Raw genomic sequence first — 23,101 nt, forward strand, 5'->3', positions numbered from 1 at the left:
CTTGTGCTACAACAACGAGGAAGATAAGAGGGCCTAAACGTTCATACAATTCAAGTGTGAGTTGTTGGAATGTTTAGGTGTTTCTTTGATTTCAAAGTTTAAATTTAATTCTCTTTGTTTTGTACGTATGAGGAATGGAAGAGAAGAGTGCCTAAACGTTCATACAATTCAAGTTTGAGTTGTTGGAATGTTTAGGTGTTTCTTTGATTTCAAAGTTATGAGGAACTAAACCCCCTTTAGCTAGGGGGTGATTCGAAACTATGTTTATATTTGCAATATGAATTGATTAACTTTCGTTGGAATTTCATAAGTTGTGGATTCAATTTGTTTAACCCTTTGATTGATAACTTATTTATGAATGTTTATTAAGAATGCACGCTTAATTTTCATGCATGAATATGACACTAGAATATAAGTGAATTTCACCTAATCGTTATGAACTTATATTCACAAGTAGTGGAGGTTGCTTATAAACAATCGCGTTAAATGAATTCTTGGCACGAGTTTCATGCTCATCATAGTAACGAATGCCTCGTCAACACTTATAGTTTTCATAATGCTTAATGATCTTTGATTGTATCTTTATTGTGCTTTTCACGTAAAGGACTTTTGGAGAATGTGGTGAATTGCGTTGCGCTAACCCATCCAATTCATTAACTTAAGGAAAACTTGACGGTTAATTTAAGCGGACCTAATTAACCCGGGGCGTTGAGTTTCATAATTTATCGAAAGACCAACTGAGAATCAATCTTGTATGCAAGTGTAACATGTGTGGAGAAGAACCCCTTGGCTATTCCATCATCCATATTTTATTCTTATTTATATTTACATTCTGTTTTAATTGCAATTTGTTCATTTAGTTTAATTTTGTCAAAACCTAAATCCCCCTTTACTTTAATGTCAAATTAGTTAGAAATCAATTTAGTTTGTGTTTTTAAGAGTTTTGAGTCTTTTGAACTTGTTAGAATCTGTTTAGTTTATGTTTTAAAGTATTTTTGAATTCTTTGAGTCTAGTTTAGTGATTTATATTGTTTTTACGTTTTTAAGTCAGTTTCCAAGAGATTAACAATCCCTCCTAATCCCCGGTCCAGAACGATCCCTACTTGCACCTATACTACAATTTGACAACCATATGATGAGTTCAATACAACACCTATGCAGCCACCACAACCTCCCCCACAACAATTCCAATCAAGTTCAAGTATGTCCATGGATAATGATAAAAATTTTCAATTACTAACCTCTTTGGCGCAGGGGTCACAAAATCAAGCCAAGGAGTTGGGTAAATTGGACGAGCAATTTGGGCAGATTATGGAGTTCATGAAACAAATTCAAGAGCAAAGTGAACTCTCCAACTCAACTATTGAAAACTCGAAGGAAGATTTTGAAATCCATAATGCTATCACTTTGGGAAGTGCTATGGAGGTTGGAGCTGACCTAAAAATGTCCAAACATAGCCTAGAAGTGGATGAAGAGCTGCTAATTGAGGAGGAGGAAGAAGACATGCACACGGCAAGGGTAGAACAACCCTTGCCGCAGATCCCTAAGCCCTCTAAACCACCCACCACCAGTAAGGACGTCCCAATTCCATGTTATTCTGATGTTATTCCACCCAATGTCCCTTTTCCTAGCAGGTTTTTGATTCCCAACCAAGAAGAGAGTAAAAAGGACATCGTGGAAGCCTTCCCAAAGGAGCAAAATGCTATTCAAATTCTTGGTGCAACACAGCAAGTTTTAGATGGTGTTGAATTCTTCAAAGGACTTTGTACACCAAGAAGAATGATTCAAGAGAAGGTAGTGGCTGGAGAAGATGTAGAATGCATCAAAGAGGACATATTTGAAACCACAATTCCCAAGGAAGTTGGATTTTATGACACGGGACAAGTCATAACTTTCGAAGGGGTGTTTATTCTGGAGTTCATTTTGGAGCACACAGGTAAGCCGCCTCCCCGAATTTCAATTTTCTTTTATACTAACATGTGGTTAATGATTCAGGCACCCAATCTGGAATTTAAACTATTACCGGATCATTTCAAGTATCACCGCCCATTCAAAGATAAATTCCATGCTGTTTGATTTTATTTATGAAAAAAAAAAAAAAAAAAACATGGCAGAATGATGGAGCTTCACAAAGGGCGTTTACTTGAAGCCCCACTACTGGGCAAAACTCTAGAAGCAGGAGGCATAGATGCGGAAGGCATCGGAGCAGAAGGCATCGAGGCGGAAGGCATCGGGGCGGAAGGTATCGGAGCGGGAGGCATCAAAGAAGAGGCCTCAATACTTGGCCAAACGCTGGATGAGCCCGGAAAAATGTGCCTCTGGAAGTAAGCCGCAAGCCTTTGACGGTCAGTTTGACGGTCACTTTGCATCCGACCATTGGATTCTTGTAGCTCATCAAGCTTCCTCTTCATACCCGTCGAATAGTTGTTGGCAAGCACGTGAAAACTTCTATTCTCGTACTTAAGCAGTTTGATCTCCTGCTTGAGACTTTCCACCTCTGCCATCAAAGATTCCACCTGACGGGAGCGGGCAAGCAGGCGTTGGCCCATGTTGGACACAGAACTCGCACACTGAACACTAAGTGCGAGGGACTCTTGAACGGCCAACTCATCGGACCGTCCTGACAGCAGCCTACTATCTTTTGGAGTGAGGAGGTTCCTAGCTACTATTGTAGCTGTTGTGGCGTCCTGCATCACGGAGTCTTCACTTGTGAGAGGACCGTTAGAAGAAAAGAAAGAAGGGCGCCATACGTTACCTTGACGCGGCGCGGCCGCATCACTGCTAAGGCTCAATTCCAAGCTAAGGTTCGATGAGTTTGCCATTTTTCAAAAGTGTTCAAAGAGAAGGGGTTGATGGAGTAAATTTTCAAAGGGTCGGAGTCGATTTTCAAGAATGGGAGTTCTTCAGAGTGTGTTTATTGTGGTGATCGATAGCTCTATAAGAAGCCAAGGCGACGCGTCCACCAATTCAAAAAGCCGGAATTTCCGGCGTAATCAAGGCGACGCGTTCTCGACTTTTCAGAAAACGCGTTCAACTTTGTCAAAAGATTTCTGACAAAGCTGAAAGCACGTGGAGGCCATCATCGCAACTACACATCTTTAGCCGACAAGCGCAAAATCCGGCGACGCTTTCTCTGCTTTTCAGAAGACGTGTGCACCTTTGTCAAAAGGAGCCGCATCTGCACTACCACGTGTCGTTCAGAAAGCGAAGGGGCGTCGTTCAGAAATCGAAGGGGCGCCTGCTCAGAAATCGAAGAGGCGTATTCAAAGATCGAAGAGGCGCCACTATTTCAAAAAGCCGGATTTGCGGGATCAAAACGTTTGTCGACAAGGGTAAAAAGTACCACCACTTGATATTATCTCTATATATGTCGACCTTCGTCTTTTATGGCAGGGCAAACCTGAAGAAAATGCCCAACTCTCCCTCACCTCTGAGGGCGCACTCCCAGCAAAGCCTTTCGAAATACTCAATTCTTTCTTCTTCCCCAAAGATGATACCAGATGCCTGGAGTACATATGACCCAGGAGGAAACGGCGGATTGAAGCATGTGCTGATTCATTCACCGCTTCTTCAAAGCAAAGGTATCTCATATCATCAAGGTCAAAAGCAAAAGTATCTCATATCATGCTCTTTCCCTGTCTTTTTCTTTGTCCTTGTTCTTACTTGCATGGCAAAGTAAAAGAAGCAATCAGCTAGCACTTGGAGTCAGTCTTCCGATCTGGAGCCAACTGCCTGGAATCTATTCCTGATTGCTTACCTAGCATTGCTCTCGAGTAGTCATCTTCAACGGTTGATACACTTCCGGAGAAGGGACCACTTCTGCAAAGGGGCGCGAGTAAGGCAAGTGAAAATGATACATTGAAGCATGTGGAGACAAACATAGGCTGAGTTATCCTCCAACCCTTTTCAATACGAATTGGAAAGATTGAACAAAGAAACAGACCAAAGGGGTATGCTCAGACCTTCGGGGGAGACCAAAAGAATCCTGCTGCCCAGTTCAAGAGTAGCACAAAGGAAAATCAACGATGGGAGGAACCCCTGTGGAATCAACAACATCAAGCCTCAATGAAATCAACAAGGAGAAGATGGAATTTACATTCCACAACCAGATTTGCGTCTCTAAACTCTTCTCTTTGTTATTTACATTCTGCCATGTTTAGTATGTTTAAATGCTTTTTGTGTGTTTACTTATGCTTTGTATGATTTTAAGCTTAAAACATTGAGGACAATGTTTGATTTAAGTGTGGGGGGGTAACTAAAGTGTTTTGATGCAAATTCGTAGGGTTTTATCCACCATAACTTCTAATGTTGTTCCTTGCTGTTTTAAGGTGTTTTTAAGTTGTTTTAGAGTGTTTTAGTGTGTTTTGTTTTATAATTCGAAAATCCCATAAAAATTTGAAAAATTGTTTTGAAAAACCCAAAAAGAGTTGTTTTAAGAGTCGTTTTTGTGTGTTTGTGTCTTAGGGTACCTTCCAACACAATGATAAGGATTTGGTTTATAATTGCATGACGGTTAGAAAGAGTTATAAACATAGAGAAAAGTTTGATTTACTCTTGGTATATGCTTGGTTAAGGTTATAATGTATGACTTCACATGCAATCATAAAAGAAAAAAATTCGTTTTTGTAACATGCTTGAAGGAAGGAACTCAAACAAACGCTACAACCCTGAGAGACTTGAGCCTATAACGTTCTTTGGAGAGTATAATCTGTGATTTCTTGTTTTCTAAAGTCGTTGCATGATCTCATTATTCTTTGCTTGGTTACTACTTAGAAGGCGTTTCATCATATAGTTCCAAATGCTAGAACTCATGCCCATTTCATTCAAAGCATGTTATTGATTTGCATAACACATATTCAAGAAGAAGTTGTGTAGTGACCACCACCATAGCCAAATAGCCTTACTTCCCATACTTCGTATATGTTGTAAGTTTTAACCCCATTGAGCCTCGTTTTGCCTTTATTCCTTGTTTACCCACATCACCCCTTACCTAGCTTAGAGTAGGACTTTCCTATACCCTTGTTCTTAAAGTTTAGTGAGCATGACTTAAATGAATTCCTTTTGAGTTACATTATGCAAGAAAATGAGTGTGGGGGAGTAAAAGTTTGTTCTTACGTTTATATGTATGTTTTGAGATTCAAAAGAAAAAGAAGAAGAAAAGAAAAAAAAAATAATAAAGAGGAGTGAAAATAAGTAAGAATGAACTCACGAGCGTTGATGGTTGAAGAAAGGGTCCAAAAAAGTTGAATATGGCCCTAAGTTTTGTGTGATTTTCCCTTGGGTGTTCAAAGTTGACTTCTGCGTTCTTAAGGGAATTCTAAGTGCCTAATTCAATACTTTGCTCACTATTGCTTTAAGAATGTTTGTTTATCCTTCACCTTTCATTGTTAGCCAATACCCTAGCCCCGTTACTACCCTTTGACTTCTATATTGAGTGTTATGTATTTCAATTGTGGAGTTTGAACTTGGTATGAGCTTATGGTGTCACTGGTTCTCGCGTCTAAGTAGTAGCATTCCATTCATGAGATCATATCTAAACATGCTTATTAACTCCAGAAAATGCTTTCCTTATTATAACATATGTGGTTCTCGCGTCTACATGTTTACATCAATCTTCTCACATATACCTAGTGTAGGGTGTGTAGTCAGAAAATCTGTGTGAAAAACGAGAGTACATCTAGTAAGAAATTGAGGGAATTCTCTAGAGGCATGTTACTACATTTGAAATGTGTTTTAATTGCTTAATTGTGAACTAGTATGTGGTGACTATGATTAAGAATGTACTTAAGTGTAAAGATGGCTCAAATCTGTGAGAATAATGATTTTTAACTTGTCATGTGCATTGGAAGTCCCTGATACGATTGTTGGAAGGTGTAGGTTGTGTTTTGTTCTTTTTGTTTTGTTTTTCTGTTTTGCTCGAGGACTAGCAAAAGCTAAGTGTGGGGGTATTTGATAGGAGCATATTTATGCGACTTAAATGGCTTGTTCTCGTACATTTACGTTATGTTTCTTTAGTTATTTTAGTACTTTAAGCTATTTTCATGTGTTTGTAGGTCCAAAGGGCTAAAGGAGCAAAAAGATGCATTTTGGAGACTTTTGGAGCACTTTTGGGCTAAGGACGGATAGCTTATGCTTGAAGCCAAAGTGTTGGACGAAATTGAAGACCTAATTGGAGCCAAAGTGTTGGAACCTTGTTCTCTTTAGTTTTAGGACATTTAAACCTTTCCTAATCCCAATCATGCCATGCATAACACACATCCATTCTAACACATTGTCATTGCACATGCATTTCCTTCATTAGTTAACCCACATGCACTTATCACTTATCATCACCACATATCATATCACTTAATCACTTATCACTTATCATCACCACTTAACCACTTATCATATCATAACCACATATCATATCACTTATCACTTATCACCTACAACATCCACCTACTTCACCTACAACATCCACCTACTTCACCTACAACATCCACCCACTTCACCTACAACATCCACCTACTTCACCTACAACATCCACTTCACCTACAACATCCACCTACTTCACCTACAACATCCACCTACTTCACCTACAAATGACATAGTCATATGTTCCCTCCACTACTCCTATAAATACCCTTGCATTCATTCATTCATCACATCTCATTTCATACACAACACATTACAAACACATTCTCCCTTCCCTAGCCGTGAGCTTCCCATCCAAACCATCTTTCCATTTCCACCACTCCTCATCCATTTCCATAATCCCCCAAACCTCACCTTAGACCTTGTGCTACAACAACGAGGAAGATAAGAGGGCCTAAACGTTCATACAATTCAAGTGTGAGTTGTTGGAATGTTTAGGTGTTTCTTTGATTTCAAAGTTTAAATTTAATTCTCTTTGTTTTGTACGTATGAGGAATGGAAGAGAAGAGTGCCTAAACGTTCATACAATTCAAGTTTGAGTTGTTGGAATGTTTAGGTGTTTCTTTGATTTCAAAGTTATGAGGAACTAAACCCCCTTTAGCTAGGGGGTGATTCGAAACTATGTTTATATTTGCAATATGAATTGATTAACTTTCGTTGGAATTTCATAAGTTGTGGATTCAATTTGTTTAACCCTTTGATTGATAACTTATTTATGAATGTTTATTAAGAATGCACGCTTAATTTTCATGCATGAATATGACACTAGAATATAAGTGAATTTCACCTAATCGTTATGAACTTATATTCACAAGTAGTGGAGGTTGCTTATAAACAATCGCGTTAAATGAATTCTTGGCACGAGTTTCATGCTCATCATAGTAACGAATGCCTCGTCAACACTTATAGTTTTCATAATGCTTAATGATCTTTGATTGTATCTTTATTGTGCTTTTCACGTAAAGGACTTTTGGAGAATGTGGTGAATTGCGTTGCGCTAACCCATCCAATTCATTAACTTAAGGAAAACTTGACGGTTAATTTAAGCGGACCTAATTAACCCGGGGCGTTGAGTTTCATAATTTATCGAAAGACCAACTGAGAATCAATCTTGTATGCAAGTGTAACATGTGTGGAGAAGAACCCCTTGGCTATTCCATCATCCATATTTTATTCTTATTTATATTTACATTCTGTTTTAATTGCAATTTGTTCATTTAGTTTAATTTTGTCAAAACCTAAATCCCCCTTTACTTTAATGTCAAATTAGTTAGAAATCAATTTAGTTTGTGTTTTTAAGAGTTTTGAGTCTTTTGAACTTGTTAGAATCTGTTTAGTTTATGTTTTAAAGTATTTTTGAATTCTTTGAGTCTAGTTTAGTGTTTTATATTGTTTTTACATTTTTAAGTCAGTTTCCAAGAGATTAACAATCCCTCCTAATCCCCGGTCCAGAACGATCCCTACTTGCACCTATACTACAATTTGACAAAAAGAGGGTTTAATTTGTGCGCGTATAAAACTCGCATCAATCTCCGGGGACCATTTGGACTCCAAGCATGTATAATCTTGTTCTACACTTCTCTACCTTCGTTTTGGTATATTATAGGTCGAATTTGGTTGAAAAACAAGTGAGATATGGAGTTCCAAAGATTGCCCAGAAAATCTGCAAAATCTGCAGAATCCGGCGAAATTTCGTTAAGGTCCGCCACTTGAACATTATAACAATCGATGATCCGACTGTTGAATTGTTACTAAAATTTAATACATTATAGTACGTTATATTTGAGGACTATAGAAACTTACGGATCTTCCTGAATTGGAATTGTAAATTTATAAAATAAAACGTTAACCGTCACTTGAATTTGCAATTGGCGTAGATCCAGCCGTTGGATCGTAATGAAACTTTAGTATGTTGTTCTAGAAGCATAATGTGGATCTTTGGAAGTTACGGACAAGAAATCTGAGATGCGGATCTTCCAGATTGAGTTACGTAGGGTTGTGGACCCTACCGTCGATCTTTGACCGACAGTTGACTTTTGGTCAATGGGTCTTAAATCATTCTAGAACTTCCTTGGGGATGTGTTTTATGTAAATTACGTGTTCTATCAGTAGGGATTCTGAGACGTGGTTTGATATTTGTTCTAGACGCCGATTGTTCGTGACGCCTCGATGTTTGTGCTAGGGAGTTATAGCGCGGACTCCAAGTGAGTGGGCTTTTGGTTTTCTATATATACGTATATATATGTTTTCCATTTTCCCAGAAATTGTTTTAAATGGATTTATGTTTTTAAATGCCATGTCAATTACATTACTTGTTAGTATATGCACTAGTATACATATGCATAATATTTGTTGATGCTGCGGAGGCCCATGTAAGTTTCAAGTGAGTATGTCACGAGGATAGTGATTACGGTGAGTATGGTTATGTTTAGATGCATTTAGTGCTCATTATCCTGCACCCCGATGTTAGTGCTCCGCCTGTGGCCAAAGCCTAGCCTTTGCGTGATCGTTTACCTCCCACACCGCACGCTCAACTTGAATCCAAGTCAGGTGCCAGCCTGTCCTACATAACACATTAGGTCGTTCTGACTCGTAGGTGAGCTGCGATTCGTCGCACAGGCTTCACGTGATCGTAGCACTTGAACGTACTTATTTACACCCAATCTATCGTCGCACAGCCTTCACGTGATCGTAGCACTTGAACGTACTTATTTACACCCAACCTATCGTACAAACCATATTTGGTGGTTCCGACTCGTGTGCAGGAATTAGTAGATGAGTTATAGGCTTAGCTGTATAGGTCACGTTAGGTGACTCCGACTGACATATTAGCTACATTAATTTATTTCACCTGACTTACTTATTTTATTACTGAGATACTTGACATGGCATATACTTGGTTTTCACTACTCTTGAGCATGATTTCTACATAGGTATGTATTACTATTTTCTGAGAAATTATACGGGTGTTACGGTGAGGGGTTATTATTTTTTCGAAAAGAGAAATGGTTTAAAAAAAGCTTTTTTTTTGCCCATTCACGTTTTCTGTTTTTTGCCCCTCCAGGTTTTAGCTACTGAAAGTTCGTATCCACAAGGATTCTTGGCGAGTCTCAGTATAAGTGGCTACGTCTGAGGGTATAATCCTTACCTACTTTACTGAACTTTACTTATGCTTTGACATCACGTGTGAATGAGTTTATTCCCGCTCACTAGTGCACTCTGGTATTTAGGCACTTATAGGTTTAAATTTATTCACAGTTTCCACATCATTACACTTTATGGCTTCGTCACCTTCCGGGTGTCGGCTACTACAACTCGATTTGGAGCCTTAATGGACATTCTGGGTTGGGGTATGTCAAGATAGCTTGAGTTTGTGCCTCCATCATCGTGGCGGTGCACAAATTTAGTTTCAACACTACTCAAAGTGCCTTTATTTGGAATATGAATATATGCTCACATTGCAAACTTTCTGATTTCTATTTTAGAGCAGTTCAACAGTTGCTAAGGCCCCCGGTCTATTCACTATTTAATCCACCCAGTAAACAGTAACTGGCTTTTGCATCTCCACCCCTACACTGAATAGCCCTGGTAATAGGTAATAAAATATTAGTATTTTTTTTAAATAATACAAAATAATTTTATTTGTAATTTCGGATAGGACTTTTAATGGGTCTTGTTGTACCATTTTCTATTAAAAATTTTATTTTTATTTTTTTAATTTTTTCTTTTCACATAGTGCAGCACACCATTCCAAAACCTTTGTTTTTTTCACATGGTGCCGATGCACCATTCCAAAACCTTTTTTTTATTCTTTTTTTTCTTCTTCTTTTCACTTCGTGCCAACGCACCATTCCAAAAGCTGTGTTTTTTTTTTCTTTCTTTTTCAAGCTTAGCAGCTTTCTCTCACTTGAGCTCTGGAGGTAAGGCCTCAGACTCTAACAACATCAATAGCCGATTCGCGCAAAAATTCACAGTTTTTCCTTAGTTAAGTAGGTAAAGGATCACCAACTCCTTAGTTAAAATCTCTCTCTCTCTCTCTCTCTCTCTCTCTCTCTCTCCCCCCTCTTTTCCCCAAAAACAAATCCCAAATCTTGCAATCTGGGCGCGCGAGTGGAAGGAGGGGGATCGCGAATGCGTGTAGGCGAAGGCGATGTGGGGTGCGGCGGCAGCTGCAGAGGAGGAGGGATTGGGGTGCAACGGCGAAGGAGGGGGATCGTGAATGCGTGGAGTCGAAGCCTGTTGGGTTTTACATTTTTTTAATTTTTTATTAATATTTTTTATTTCTATTAATTTTATATTGTGGCTGACGTTGCCCTGACGTCAGCCCACGTCACATTGCCTTGGGCGCTCGGATTGGCACGAATTGCCGAGCCTCTCCCTTGGGCCTACTCGGGCTCGCTCGCTAGCACACGCTGGGCTTCATCACTCGGGCTACATGGCGTTGTTCCTGTGCCTGTCCCTTGGGCTGGAGCACACGGTGGACCTGCTCTTAAAGAGACAAAAACTTCAACGCAAAGTGTAACAAAATTCGAAGTCTTGTGAGACAAAGACCATAAAAGTGTAACAAAATTCAAAAGTCTTGTCGGACAAAGACCATAAAAGTGTAACAAAATTCAAAATCCTCAGACAAAGACCATGAAAGTGTAAAAAATCCAATTTCTATTTTAATACAAAGACCATAAAAGTGTAACAAAATTCAAAATCCTCAGACAAAGACCATGAAAGTGTAAAAAATCCAATTTCTATTTTAATACAAAGACCATAAAAGTGTAACAAAATTCAAATTCCTCAGATAAAGACCATGAAAGTGTAAAAAATCCAATTTCTATTTTAATACAACATTTGGATCAAAAGTCGATGATAACAAAAACAAATAGAGGATATGCAAATTAATAATGCATCTCACTATAAGTAAAGCTCTGAGTTGCTTAAGAAAAAGTATACACAAACCATGGTGAGATTTTCAAAATGAAAATTATCTATTTTTTATTTAAGTGGTTACCTAGGTAAGTTTTGGGGTCCTTTCTTAATTTTCAAACTCTTAAGAATTAATCGAGGTAGTGGTCAGCCGCCTAACGAATATTTTCAGAATGGTGATGTTAGGCATGCTATAAAAAGAGAGATACAGGCTTGAGGAATTTACATTAGGAAAGATCTTCAAGTAATACAAATACTAATAAGAAAGATCTTCCAGATCTAATAGGATTTCTACATAATCTTTACTTTGGATTTACACAATTACATTTTTAATCAAATTAGAATTTTGCAACCAACTGTACCAAATAAAAAAAATCTATATCTCAGAAAGAAAAAAACATACAATTAACAAAACTTAAAATTGTTGGAGTGTTTAGTACTACATTGATATAAAAACGAAAAAAAAAACAAACAACTAACAAAACTTAAAATTGTTGGAGTGTTTAGTACTACATTGATATAAAAACGAAAAAATAAAGAAGAAAAGGCACTTTGTAGTTAGACGTACGCAAAGATGAGGAAAGCAACACGAAGAACATGAACACAAATACCCTTAATGTATTCATTTGTGGCTAAAATATGTTCGATCGATATCTATTTTCTTCTCTTCAAGTTTTCACGTATGACTGAAATTTGCATATGGTCTAATATTCTAATGAATAAGGTGTTGGATTTCTACATATGCGTCTGAGTTTGGAACTTCTCCTTAAAATTATTGTAGTAGTTTCTAACTCTCTCCATTACTTTAATAATAATAAATTAATAAAAAAAATGAGTTAGTAAAATTCCAGATGTAGAGTATTCTTCAGATCCTCATGGAGCATGCATGCATTAGTAATATTACTAGTCAGTTGGTTTTGGAAGATTCAAAGTAGGACAGACTTCTATTTTCTGGCCCGATCTAACTTTGTCTTCCATGCTGAATTATACACAGCAGGCAGGTGTACCCCGCCACAAGCTGGCCATGAATCATTGAGAAGGTGATCACTTGATTCCATAAACTCGCGACTTTGAGATTTTTATCTTCATCACGACTAACAATAGTATAAAATATTGCCTGCGAAAGAAGCAGAACACTACGTATGAGTCCCGTCTGTGCATGTGTCCAGATTTATCGTAGAAGTTTCTTAAACAATAGTTGATATGGGACTTTATGATTTGGTGATGTTATTTGAACACACAAAACTAACATGCATGTTGATAATTTTATAATACATCTGTGATGCACATATTAGAATAAAGTTTAATTATAATAAAAAAGTATGTCAACAAAGGATATACTTAACATGATGAAAAAAAAAATTCAAAACCCAAAACCTAACCTCTAAAACCTAATTAAGCCTTTACATGCCACGGAACTTTTTGAGTTTCGTGGGCAAGATTTCACACCCTGCGTGCCATTTTTCCTTGATACCAAATGTTTGCCCAATAAAAGTTGACTTGTCCAACCGAATGACTTTGACGCGCACAGCCTTTGACAAAACCCTAAACGTAGATCATTTTTGTTGACCAACTGAAATTTCATCAGGTAAAAACACTCTACTTGACCAATTTTTATTCATCGAGCAAATAATAATTTCTGGTAGTGTGACATAGTCCTATTTTCTGGTCTAATGTTCAGACTTTGCTTTTATTTTCTTCCATCCTTAATTGCATAATATATGAGGCATTCACATAGTGATCACATTAGACGTTGAAAACCTCATACATAATAACAAGAAGAAATTTCGTTTTGCATAATTTCATCAACATGTGATTTTAACAGTTTTATTTTATTATCTCGAAATTATGTGGAAGTTTTGAGCATGACTTAATGGGTCGCATTTATATATACAGCTTACTTGCTTAGCTAGGGGAATGAAGGATACAAACTTTATACCTTTACTAATGAAAATGGTTCCCTTCCTTGTATTGCTATTGTTATCATCAAAATTAGTCTTTGCCAATATTTCACAAGATCAAATACACAGTTACTCTCTCTCTCTCTCTCTCATAAACATTAAACTATTGTTCTGACTGTTTGATAACTATTTAATTTTTAACTTAAAAATAAAAAATAAAAAATAAAAAATAAGTTGTAAGCTATTTTGTGAGTGTGTTTTCAATATAATGCTTTGATTTCGGTTTTCAATTTTCAATTTTTGTTAAACACTTACCAAGCAAATTTCTAAAACTAAAAAGTTGTAAATTGAATGGTTGTTCTAGTCATCTATAATGATGAAAGTTTCTTCTTGTTAATTCAGGGGATGCAAGGAAGATGGTCTTCAGAAGGTCGCAACTGCAAATGGAGCTGATTCTGGCACGGAAATCACCCCAACTGCAAATGGAGCTGATTCTGGCACGGAAATCACCCGTACGAGTACCTGATCCACCTTCTGGGTCGGATTGGCACCGTAGGATAAATGCCTAGGCGTTTCAAAATTAAGAAAGGGCACCTAGACCTGATGAGGCATCTGTCTAGACCGCCTAATCTGTCCAAACCCGTCTAAGCACCCACTTAGGTTGTGACTTCCTTAGATAGAAAATAGACAACTTTTCATTTTGTATTTTATTTTTTTCAATAAATTGTAAGAGACTTGCTAAATAATTAAATGAACACACACTGTATGCTTGTTCCCCATGTTTTCATTATGTTCTAATACTTCATAATATATATGTCATTCTATTTTGTAGTTTATGATAAAATTATATATTTTTTAAGTATAAACAGACACTTATTTACATGAAATATAATAGATTTACTTAAATCCGCCTAGTTCGCCTAGGCGCCCGCCTAGACCCCGCTTAGCAACCTAGACGCTAAGCCCCAGCCCGCCAACCAACTAGCGCCTAGTGTCTTTTAAAACCTTGGTTGTGACATCTGTCGTATTAGCTAGAAGTGTCACATCGACAAGCTTGTCAGAACGATGATTAGTTTGTTAAGCAGTTGGGCGAATCTCTCCAAGAAGAATGATTAGTATCTTTGTTTGTAATAAAATTTTCTACATGTTTATAATAAAACACTTTTAAATAAGTGTTTATTAAAAAAAAAGTGTTTTTTTTATAGAGTTTGGAATTGCTGTATTTTATTTAATAAATTGCTTTTGATGTGCTTTAAGAAGAATTAACTGCAAAATAAAGCAGTTGAGTGTTTGGTAAACATCTTTAAAAGTGTTGTGAATTTGAAAAACAGTGTAAAAGTAGTGTCTAGAAGGATAAATAATGTCATTGTTTAAAGTTAATGAGCTTATCATATGAATTAAAATATTCTAAAGACTCAACTCTATTAAAGCAATTTTTAAAAACAATCTATAGGTTGCGATCAGAAAGTCATTAGTTTTAAACAAGTAATATATTTTATTTTTACCAAATATTTTTTTACTACTTAACTTTAAAATGAAGTAATTTTTGATGAAAAAAAAACAACATCAAATTGAGCCAAAATGAATGAATGGGCGAAAAAGGTAAATCCAAAAATAAGAGTTTTTACCTAGCTACTATAATCTTTGCGGAAAAAACAGAACGCTGCAAAAAAAAGTTGTTCTTATTAACAATGTTAGGCATGTTGTAGCTAAATTTTGCGAGGCTTTTTACATGCAAGTGTTTTGTAACTTAACACTTTAAAAAAAAACACTTTAAACTCAACTTTGTTGTAGCATAAGTTTAGAGAGAGAGAGATCCACATAGATAAAAGATAGATAAGGGCATGAGGACTATTAGAAAATACGAGAAATTATTAAGAGAAATACACTAGACTAGGTGAAAGTCATGCGGTAGATAAGTAGCTTGTTAATAGGAGAAATTATTAGGTAGTACTGTAGTACCACGTAGCTGTGATACTTTGATTCAAATTTCGCCATTTGTTATTATTTTGGGTAAGTTACAGTTTGCCTCCTCAGTTTTAGATGTAATTGGGACCTCATACAATATTTTTTTTTTAAATTTCAATCTCATATATTTACTTTTTTTTTTTTTCTTTTTCAATATCATACTACCGTTTTACTTTCTATTAATTTATCTGTTATCTCCTGATGTGTACATTGCAAACCTACAATATTTGTGCCATGTGGATAAAATAAAAAATAAAATAAATTCAAAAAATTCCTATTCTTCAAAAAAAAAGGAAAAAAAAAAAAAAAATTGGATAACAATAAAAAAAAAATTAAAAACTAAAATTAAAAAAAAAATGAAAGAAGATACAGGAGGAGAATCAGGAGACCAGATCCAAATCCAACACCTTTGCCATTATCGTACAGAGGTAGGGAGGAGACCGAAGTTCATTTGCTCTTGGCCTTGCTGAGATGATTATTGAGACCGAGTTCTTGTGCCGAGTTGAGCCCGGCGAGACTTGCCCAATCAACGTCATCAATATCCGGCAACCACTCGAGCACGTCGTCGAGCTGACGAGCACGATTCACCTCACGACATCACTCCCCCATCTGTGCTAGACAAATCGAACCTCTTCTGCGACCATAACAGCTGTGAACGGCCCCGACCTGCCCCCGCAGAAGCAAAACATGGCGTTTGGGCTCGTTCAACACTATCGCGTCCTCGATCCTTGTGCTAGGTCTAGCCATGAACGCCAGGATAGCGTGATGGTGTCGGGAACTGCACTCCGGGGACGACGGTAAACCATTTGGTTTGGAAATTGATGTGGGTAAAGAGGGAGATTTTGAGTCTGATTTTGGTAAGGAAAAAAAAGCCTAATTTCATTTTTTCATTCGAGGAATTTGAAAAATCTTATAAGCAAAAACGTTGATTTGAGTTGGGGAATTAGGGTATTTAGAATGGGAATGAAACTTTGTAATTAATTGTGGATTATGAGAAGACAGAAGAAGATGAGCAGTGAGCGAGGTCGGCGGGTCTGGGAAGAGGTGTGGGCTAGCAGCGGTTGGTAACCGGGGAGGTTAGGCTGGGGAAGGAGCTGTCAGGGAGGAGTGGCGTTGGGTTAGGGATTGAAGGGGTGGGCCTACCTTTTTTTATTTTTGTTATTTGTTTGAATTTTTATTTTCTTTTATGATTTTTTCTTTAATGATTTTCCATGTGGCAAAATTTTGATGTCCATATCAGTAGGTTTGAAGCTTGTCATATCAGCACTTAACGATGAAACAAACGGATTGATTAACGGATGTATAAAATTGAATTAAATAATACGAAAATGTATAAGATTGAAATGATTTAAAGATATTATATGAGATTGCAATTATATTCAAACTTAAGGAGGTAAACAATAATTTACTCTATTATTTTTATACGGTTAGAATTTAATTTAATTTTTTCTTTTTAAATAATTTTTTTTAAAAAAAAGCAGAGGCGATCCGACGATCTCATACGTTTACTTTTTTTTTTTCTTTTTCAATAGCATACAACCGTTTTACTTTCTATTAATTTATCTGATATCTATTTTTTTCTCTTCAAGTTTTCACGTATGATTGAAATTTGCATGTGGTCCAATATTCTAATGAATAGGGTGTTGGATTTCTACATATGCGTCTGAGTTTGGAACTTTCTCCATTCCTTTAATAATAATAATTTTTTTTTTTAAAAAAAAATGTGTTAGTAAAATTCCAGATGTAGAGTATTCTTCAGATCCTCATGGAGCATGCATGCATTAGTAATATTACTAGTCAGTTGGTGTTGGAAGATTCAAAGTAGGACAGACTCCTATTATCTGGCCCGATTTGACTTTGTCGTCTATGCTGAATTATACATAGCAGGCAGGTCTACCCCGCCACAAGCTGGCCATGAATCATTGAGAAAGTGATCACTTAATTCCATAAACTACGTACGAGTCCCGTCTGTGCATGTGTCCAGATTTGTCGTAGAAGTTTCTTAAACAATAGTGGATATAGAACTTTATGATTTGGTGATGTTATTTGAACACACAAAATTAACATGCATGTTGATAATTTTATAATACATATGTGATGCACATATTAGAATAAAGTTTAATTATAATAAAAGAGTACGTCAACAAAGGATATACTTACATGATGAAAAAATATTCTAAACCCAAAACCTAATCAAGCCTTTACATGCGACGAAACTTTTTGGGGTTCGTCAAGCAAGATTTCACATTCTACGTGCCATTTTTTCCATGACACCAAATGTTTGCTCGACAAAAACTGACTTGCCTGACCGAATGACTTTGACGCGTACAGCCTTTGACAAAACCCTAAACGTTGATCATTTTTGTTGACCAACTGAAATTTCGTCGGGTGAAAACACTCTACCTGACCAATTTTTATTCATCGAGCAAATAATAAATTTGGTAGTGTGACAGACTCCTATTTTCTGGTCCAATATTCAGACTTTGCTTTTATTTTCTTCCATCCTTAATTGCATAATATATGAGGCATTCACATAGTGAGCACGTTCGACATTGAAAACCTCGTACATAATAACAAGAAGAAATTTCATTTTGCATAATTTCATCAACATGTAATTTTGACAGTTTTATTTTATAATCTCGAAATTATGTGGAAGTTTTGTGGATGACTTAATGGGCCGCATTTATATATATAGCTTACTTGCTTAGCTAGGGGAATGAAGGAGACAAACTTTATACCTTTACTAATGAAAATGGTTCCCTTCCTTGTATTGCTATTGTTATCATCACAATTAGTCTTTGCCAATATTTCACAAGATCAAATACACAGTTACTCTCTCTCTCTCTCTCTCTCCCTCCCTCCCTCCCTCTCCCTCTCTCTCATAGACATTAAACTATTATTCTGGCTGTTTGATAACTATTTAATTTTTAACTTAAAAATAAAAAATAAAAAATAAGTTGTAAGCTATTTTTGTGAGTGTGTTTTCAATATAATGCTTTGATTTCGGTTTTCAATTTTCAATTTTTGTTAAACACTTACCAAGCAAATTTCTAAAACTAAAAAGTTGTAAATAGAATGGTTGTTGAACAAGCCTTAACATCTAGTCATCTATAATGATGAAAGTTTCTTCTTGTTACTTCAGAGGATGCAAGGAAGATGGTCTTCAGAAGGTCGCAACTGCAAATGGAGCTGATTCTGGCACAGAAATCACCCCAACTGCAAATGGAGCTGATTCTGCCACGGAAATCACCTGTACAAGTACTTGATCCACCGTCTGGGTCGGGTCGTTCCCCAATTAATGTCTAGACGTTTCGAAATTAAGAAAGGGCACCTAGACTTGATGAGGCATCCATCTAGACCGCCTAATCCGCCCAAACCTGCCTAAGCACCCGCTTAGGTTGTGATTTACTTAAACAGAAAATAGATAACTTTTCATTTTGTATTTTATTTTTTTCAATAAATTGTAAGAGACTTGCTAAATAATTAAATGAACACACACTATATGCTTGTTCCCCATGTTTTCATTATGTTCCAATACTTCATAATAAATATGTCATTCTATTTTGTAGTTTATGATAAAATTATATATATTTTAAGTATAAACAGACACTTATTTACATGAAATATAATAGATTTACTTAAATCCGCCTAGTTCGCCTAGGCGCCCGCCTAGACCTCGCCTAGCAGCCTAGACGCTAGGCCTTAGCCTGCTGACCAATTAACGCCTAGCGTCTTTTAAAACCTTAGTTGTGACATCTATCGTATTGGCTAGAAGTGTCACATCAACAAGTTTGTCAGAACAATGATTAGTTTGTTAAGCAGCTGGGCGAATCTCTCCAAGAAGAATGATTAGTATCTTTGTTTGTAATAAAATTTTCTACATGTTTATAATAAAACACTTTTAAATAAGTGTTTATTAAAACAAAGTGTTTTTTTTTATAGAGTTTGGGATTGTTGTATTTTTTTTAATAAATTGCTTTTGATGTGCTTTAAGAAAAATTAGCTGCAAAATAAAGTAGTTGAGCGTTTGATAAATATCTTTAAAAGTGTTGTGAATATGAAAAACAGTGTAAAAGCAGTGTCTATAAGGATAAATAATGTCATTGTTTAAAGTTAATGAGCTTATCATATGAATTAAAATATTCTAAAGACTCAACTCTATTAAAGCAGTTTTTAAAAACAATCTATAGGCTGCGGTCAGGAAGTCATTGGTTTTAAACAAGTAGTATATTTTATTTTTACCAAAAATTTTATTACTACTTAACTTTAAAATGAAGTAATTTTTGATGAAAAAAAACAACATCAAATTGGGCCAAAGTCTCCAGCGAATCCTTAATACTAGTTGAAAAGTTGAAAAACCAAAGAAATTTTTACAAATGAATGAATGGGCGAAAAAGGTAAAACCAAAAATAAGAGTTGTTACCTAGCTACTATAATCTTTGTGGAAAAAACAGAACGCTTGTTCTTATTAACAATGTTAGGCATGTTGTAGCTAAATTTTGCGAGGCTTTTTACATGCAAGTGTTTAGTAACTTAACACTTCAAAGAAAAACACCTTAAACTCAACTTTGTTATAGCATAAATTTAGAGAGAGAGAGATCTGCAGAGATAAAAGATAGATAAGGGAAAAAGGACTATTAGAAAATACGAGAAATTATTAGGAGAAATACCACTAGACTAGGTGAAAGTCATGCGGTAGATAAGTGGCTTGTTAATAGGAGAAATTATTAGGTAGTACTGTAGTACCACGTAGCCGTGATACTTTCATTCAAATTTCGCCATTTGTTATTATTTTGGGTAAATTACAGTTTGCCTCCTCAGTTTTAGGTGCAATTAGAACCTCATACAATATTTTTTTTAAATTTCAATTTCATACGTTTACTTGTTTTTTTTTTTTTTTTTTTTTTCAATACCATACAACCATTTTACTTTCTATTAATTTATCCGTTATCTACTTATGTGTACATTGCAAACCTACAATATTTGTGGCACGTGGATAAAATAAAAAATAAAATAAATTCAAAAAATTCCTATTCTTGAAAAAAAAAAAAAAAAAAAAAAAAAAAAAAAAGATGCAGGAGGAGTCAGGAGACCAGATCCAAATCCAACACCTTTGCCATTATCGTACAGAGGTAGGGACGAGACCGAAGTTCATTTGCTCTTGGCCTTGCTGAGATGATAATTGAGACCGAGTTCTTGTGCCGAGTTGAGACCGGCGAGACTTGCCCAATCAACGTCATCAATATCCGGCAACCACTCGAGCACGTCGTCGAGCTGACGAGCACGATTCACCTCACGACATCACTCCCCCATCTGTGCTAGACAAATCGAACCCCTTCTGCGACCATAACAGCTGTGAACGGCCCCGACCTGCCCCCGCAGAAGCAAAACATGGCGTTTGGGCTCGTTCAACGCTATCGCGTCCTCGATCCTTGTGCTAGGTCTAGCCACGAACACCAGGATAGCATGATGGTGTCGGGAAGTGCACTCCGGGGACGACGGTAAACCATTTGGTTAGGAAATTGAGGTGGGTAAAGAGGGAGATTTTGAGTCTGGTTTTGGTAAGGAAAAAAAAGCCTAATTTCTTTTTTTCATTCGAGGAATTTGAAAAATCTTATAAGCAAAAACGTTGATTTGAGTTGGGGAATTAGGGTATTTAGAATGGGAATGAAACTTTGTAATTAATTGTGGATTATGAGAAGACAGAAGAAGATGAGCAGTGAGCGAGGTCGGCGGGTCTGGGTAGAGGTGTGGGCTAGCAGCGGTTAGTAACCCGGGAGGTTAGGCTGGGGAAGGAGCTGTCAGGGAGGAGTGGTGTTGGGTTAGGGATTGAAGGGGTGGGCCCACCTTTTTTGATTTTTGTTATTTGTTTGAATTTTTATTTTCTTTTATGATTTTCCATGTGGCAAAATTTTGATGTCCATATCAGTAGGTTTGAAGCTTGTCATATTAGCATTTAACGATCAAACAAACGGACTGATTAACAGACGTATAAAATCGAAATAAATAATAAGTAAATTTATGAGATTGAAATAATTTAATGATATTGTATGAGATTGCAATTATATTCAAACTTAAGTAGGTAAACAGTAATTTACTCTATTAATTTTATACGGTTAGAATTTAATATTATTTTTTCTTTTTAAATAAATTAAAAAAAGAAAAGCAGAGGCGATCGGACGATCTCCTTCCTGCTTTTGGATGGAGGGATGGTGCTGGTGACAATAAGGAAGGATGGTACATATTACTACCTCTAGTGATAATCAGACGTGGGTGAACATGATTTCGATCTCTCTCTCTCTTTCCCGCCTCTGGGTTGAATCCCAGTTTCTTCGCGCCTCCTTCTATGGCAAAACCCAGCAAATCCTAATCATGGGTTGCAGAATGACACAATCTATTAGTGAGGAGGTGAACAGAATCCTGGCTTTTTTTACCAAATATGGGCAAGTACAGAGGTCAGGGGAAAGCCTAGAGGAGAATAATTGTTTGGCAAACTGAAGTTTGGGTCAAGTTTTGCAGAAAGACACAATCTTTGAGAGACCCAGAGGAGGGAAAAAAAATGTTGGCGTGAGTCAACTTTATGATTTAGGAATGTAATTAGAATAGGATTACTTGACTGATTCCTTGGCTATTTGGGATTCTTGTTTCCTAATTTATAGGGCCTCGTGTATAACTATATATATGCCTCCTAGAGAGAAGAATAATATAACAGATTAAACCCTAAACACATATACTTTTATCTTGGCATCAGAGCAGGTTTCGGCCTGTCTCTTCCCAAACCCTAAAACAAGTCAAACCCAAAGCCGTGCATTCTGCAAAGATTGCATAAGAAAAAAGAAAAAAAACAAATCTTGGTGTTCTTAGAATTTGAACCCAGAAACCAAACAAGACCCTTGTGGCTTTGTAATAATCAAAGCTACATCAAAATTTGATCTTGCCAAATCTCAACTAACCTGGTGCGATGGCAGAAGATAGAAAGTTTGGAGAGTTGGTTACCGTCCAACCCATGTCCAGTTCGATGGAGTCCACCAACATCAGCGGCGTACCGTTTAGAATTCGATTGAATGATACAAACTTTAAAGTTTGGTCAAAGATGATGGAAGTCCATGCTGCAGGCCTCGGCAAGCATGGATATTTGACTGGGAAAATTCTAGTTATGGAAGCAGACTCTCCGGGCTACACAAAGTGGGTCACCGAAGATGCGATCGTGCGAGGGTGGCTGTTGAAAACCATGGAACCACACCTGTTGAGTCTCTTCATTGATCTTCCGACAGCCAAAGATATCTGGGAGAGTGCAACCCAGATGTTTTACGACGGATCCGATGAGTCTCAGTATTATGAACTGAGATGTGAGGCTACACGGACTAAACAGGATGGTCGTCCTGTAAATTTATACTTCACAGAACTGAAGGGAGTATGGCAAGATCTTGATAAAAGACGTCCTATCAAGACGGTTTGCGCAGTCGATCTTCGAACCCATAAGGAAGAGCTGTCAAAAGATAGGGTGTATGATTTTCTTGCAGGCTTAGACAATTGATGCGAGAATTATACGCGCATAAATTAAACCCTCTTTTTGACAATTGTAGTATAAGTATAAGTAGGGATCGTTCTGGACCGGGGATTAGGAGGGATTGTTAATCTCTTGGAAACTGACTTAAAAACGTAAAAACAATATAAAACACTAAACTAGACTCAAAGAATTCAAAAATACTTTAAAACATAAACTAAACAGATTCTAACAAGTTCAAAAGACTCAAAACTCTTAAAAACACAAACTAAATTGATTTCTAACTAATTTGACATTAAAGTAAAGGGGGATTTAGGTTTTGACAAAATTAAACTAAATGAACAAATTGCAATTAAAACAGAATGTAAATATGAATGTGAATAAAATATGG

At 36.6% G+C, this 23,101-nt stretch overlaps 1 protein-coding gene across 1 annotated transcript; it reads left to right on the forward strand.

The window, feature by feature from the left end:
* Positions 1-22,164: 22,164 nt before the first annotated feature.
* On the forward strand, positions 22,165-22,740 carry LOC137728448 (uncharacterized). Its single transcript, XM_068467231.1, has one exon. The coding sequence runs from the start codon at positions 22,165-22,167 to the stop codon at positions 22,738-22,740; it is 576 nt and encodes a 191-aa protein (XP_068323332.1).
* The last annotated feature ends 361 nt before the right edge of the window (positions 22,741-23,101 follow it).

This window comes from Pyrus communis, chromosome 3 (assembly GCF_963583255.1).
Source record: "Pyrus communis chromosome 3, drPyrComm1.1, whole genome shotgun sequence".
Lineage (NCBI taxonomy): Eukaryota > Viridiplantae > Streptophyta > Magnoliopsida > Rosales > Rosaceae > Pyrus > Pyrus communis.

Excerpts from the sequence above, each read along its gene's own strand:
- LOC137728448 (XM_068467231.1), top strand. The coding sequence starts at position 22,165 with ATGGCAGAAGATAGAAAGTTTGGAGAGTTGGTTACCGTCCAACCCATG.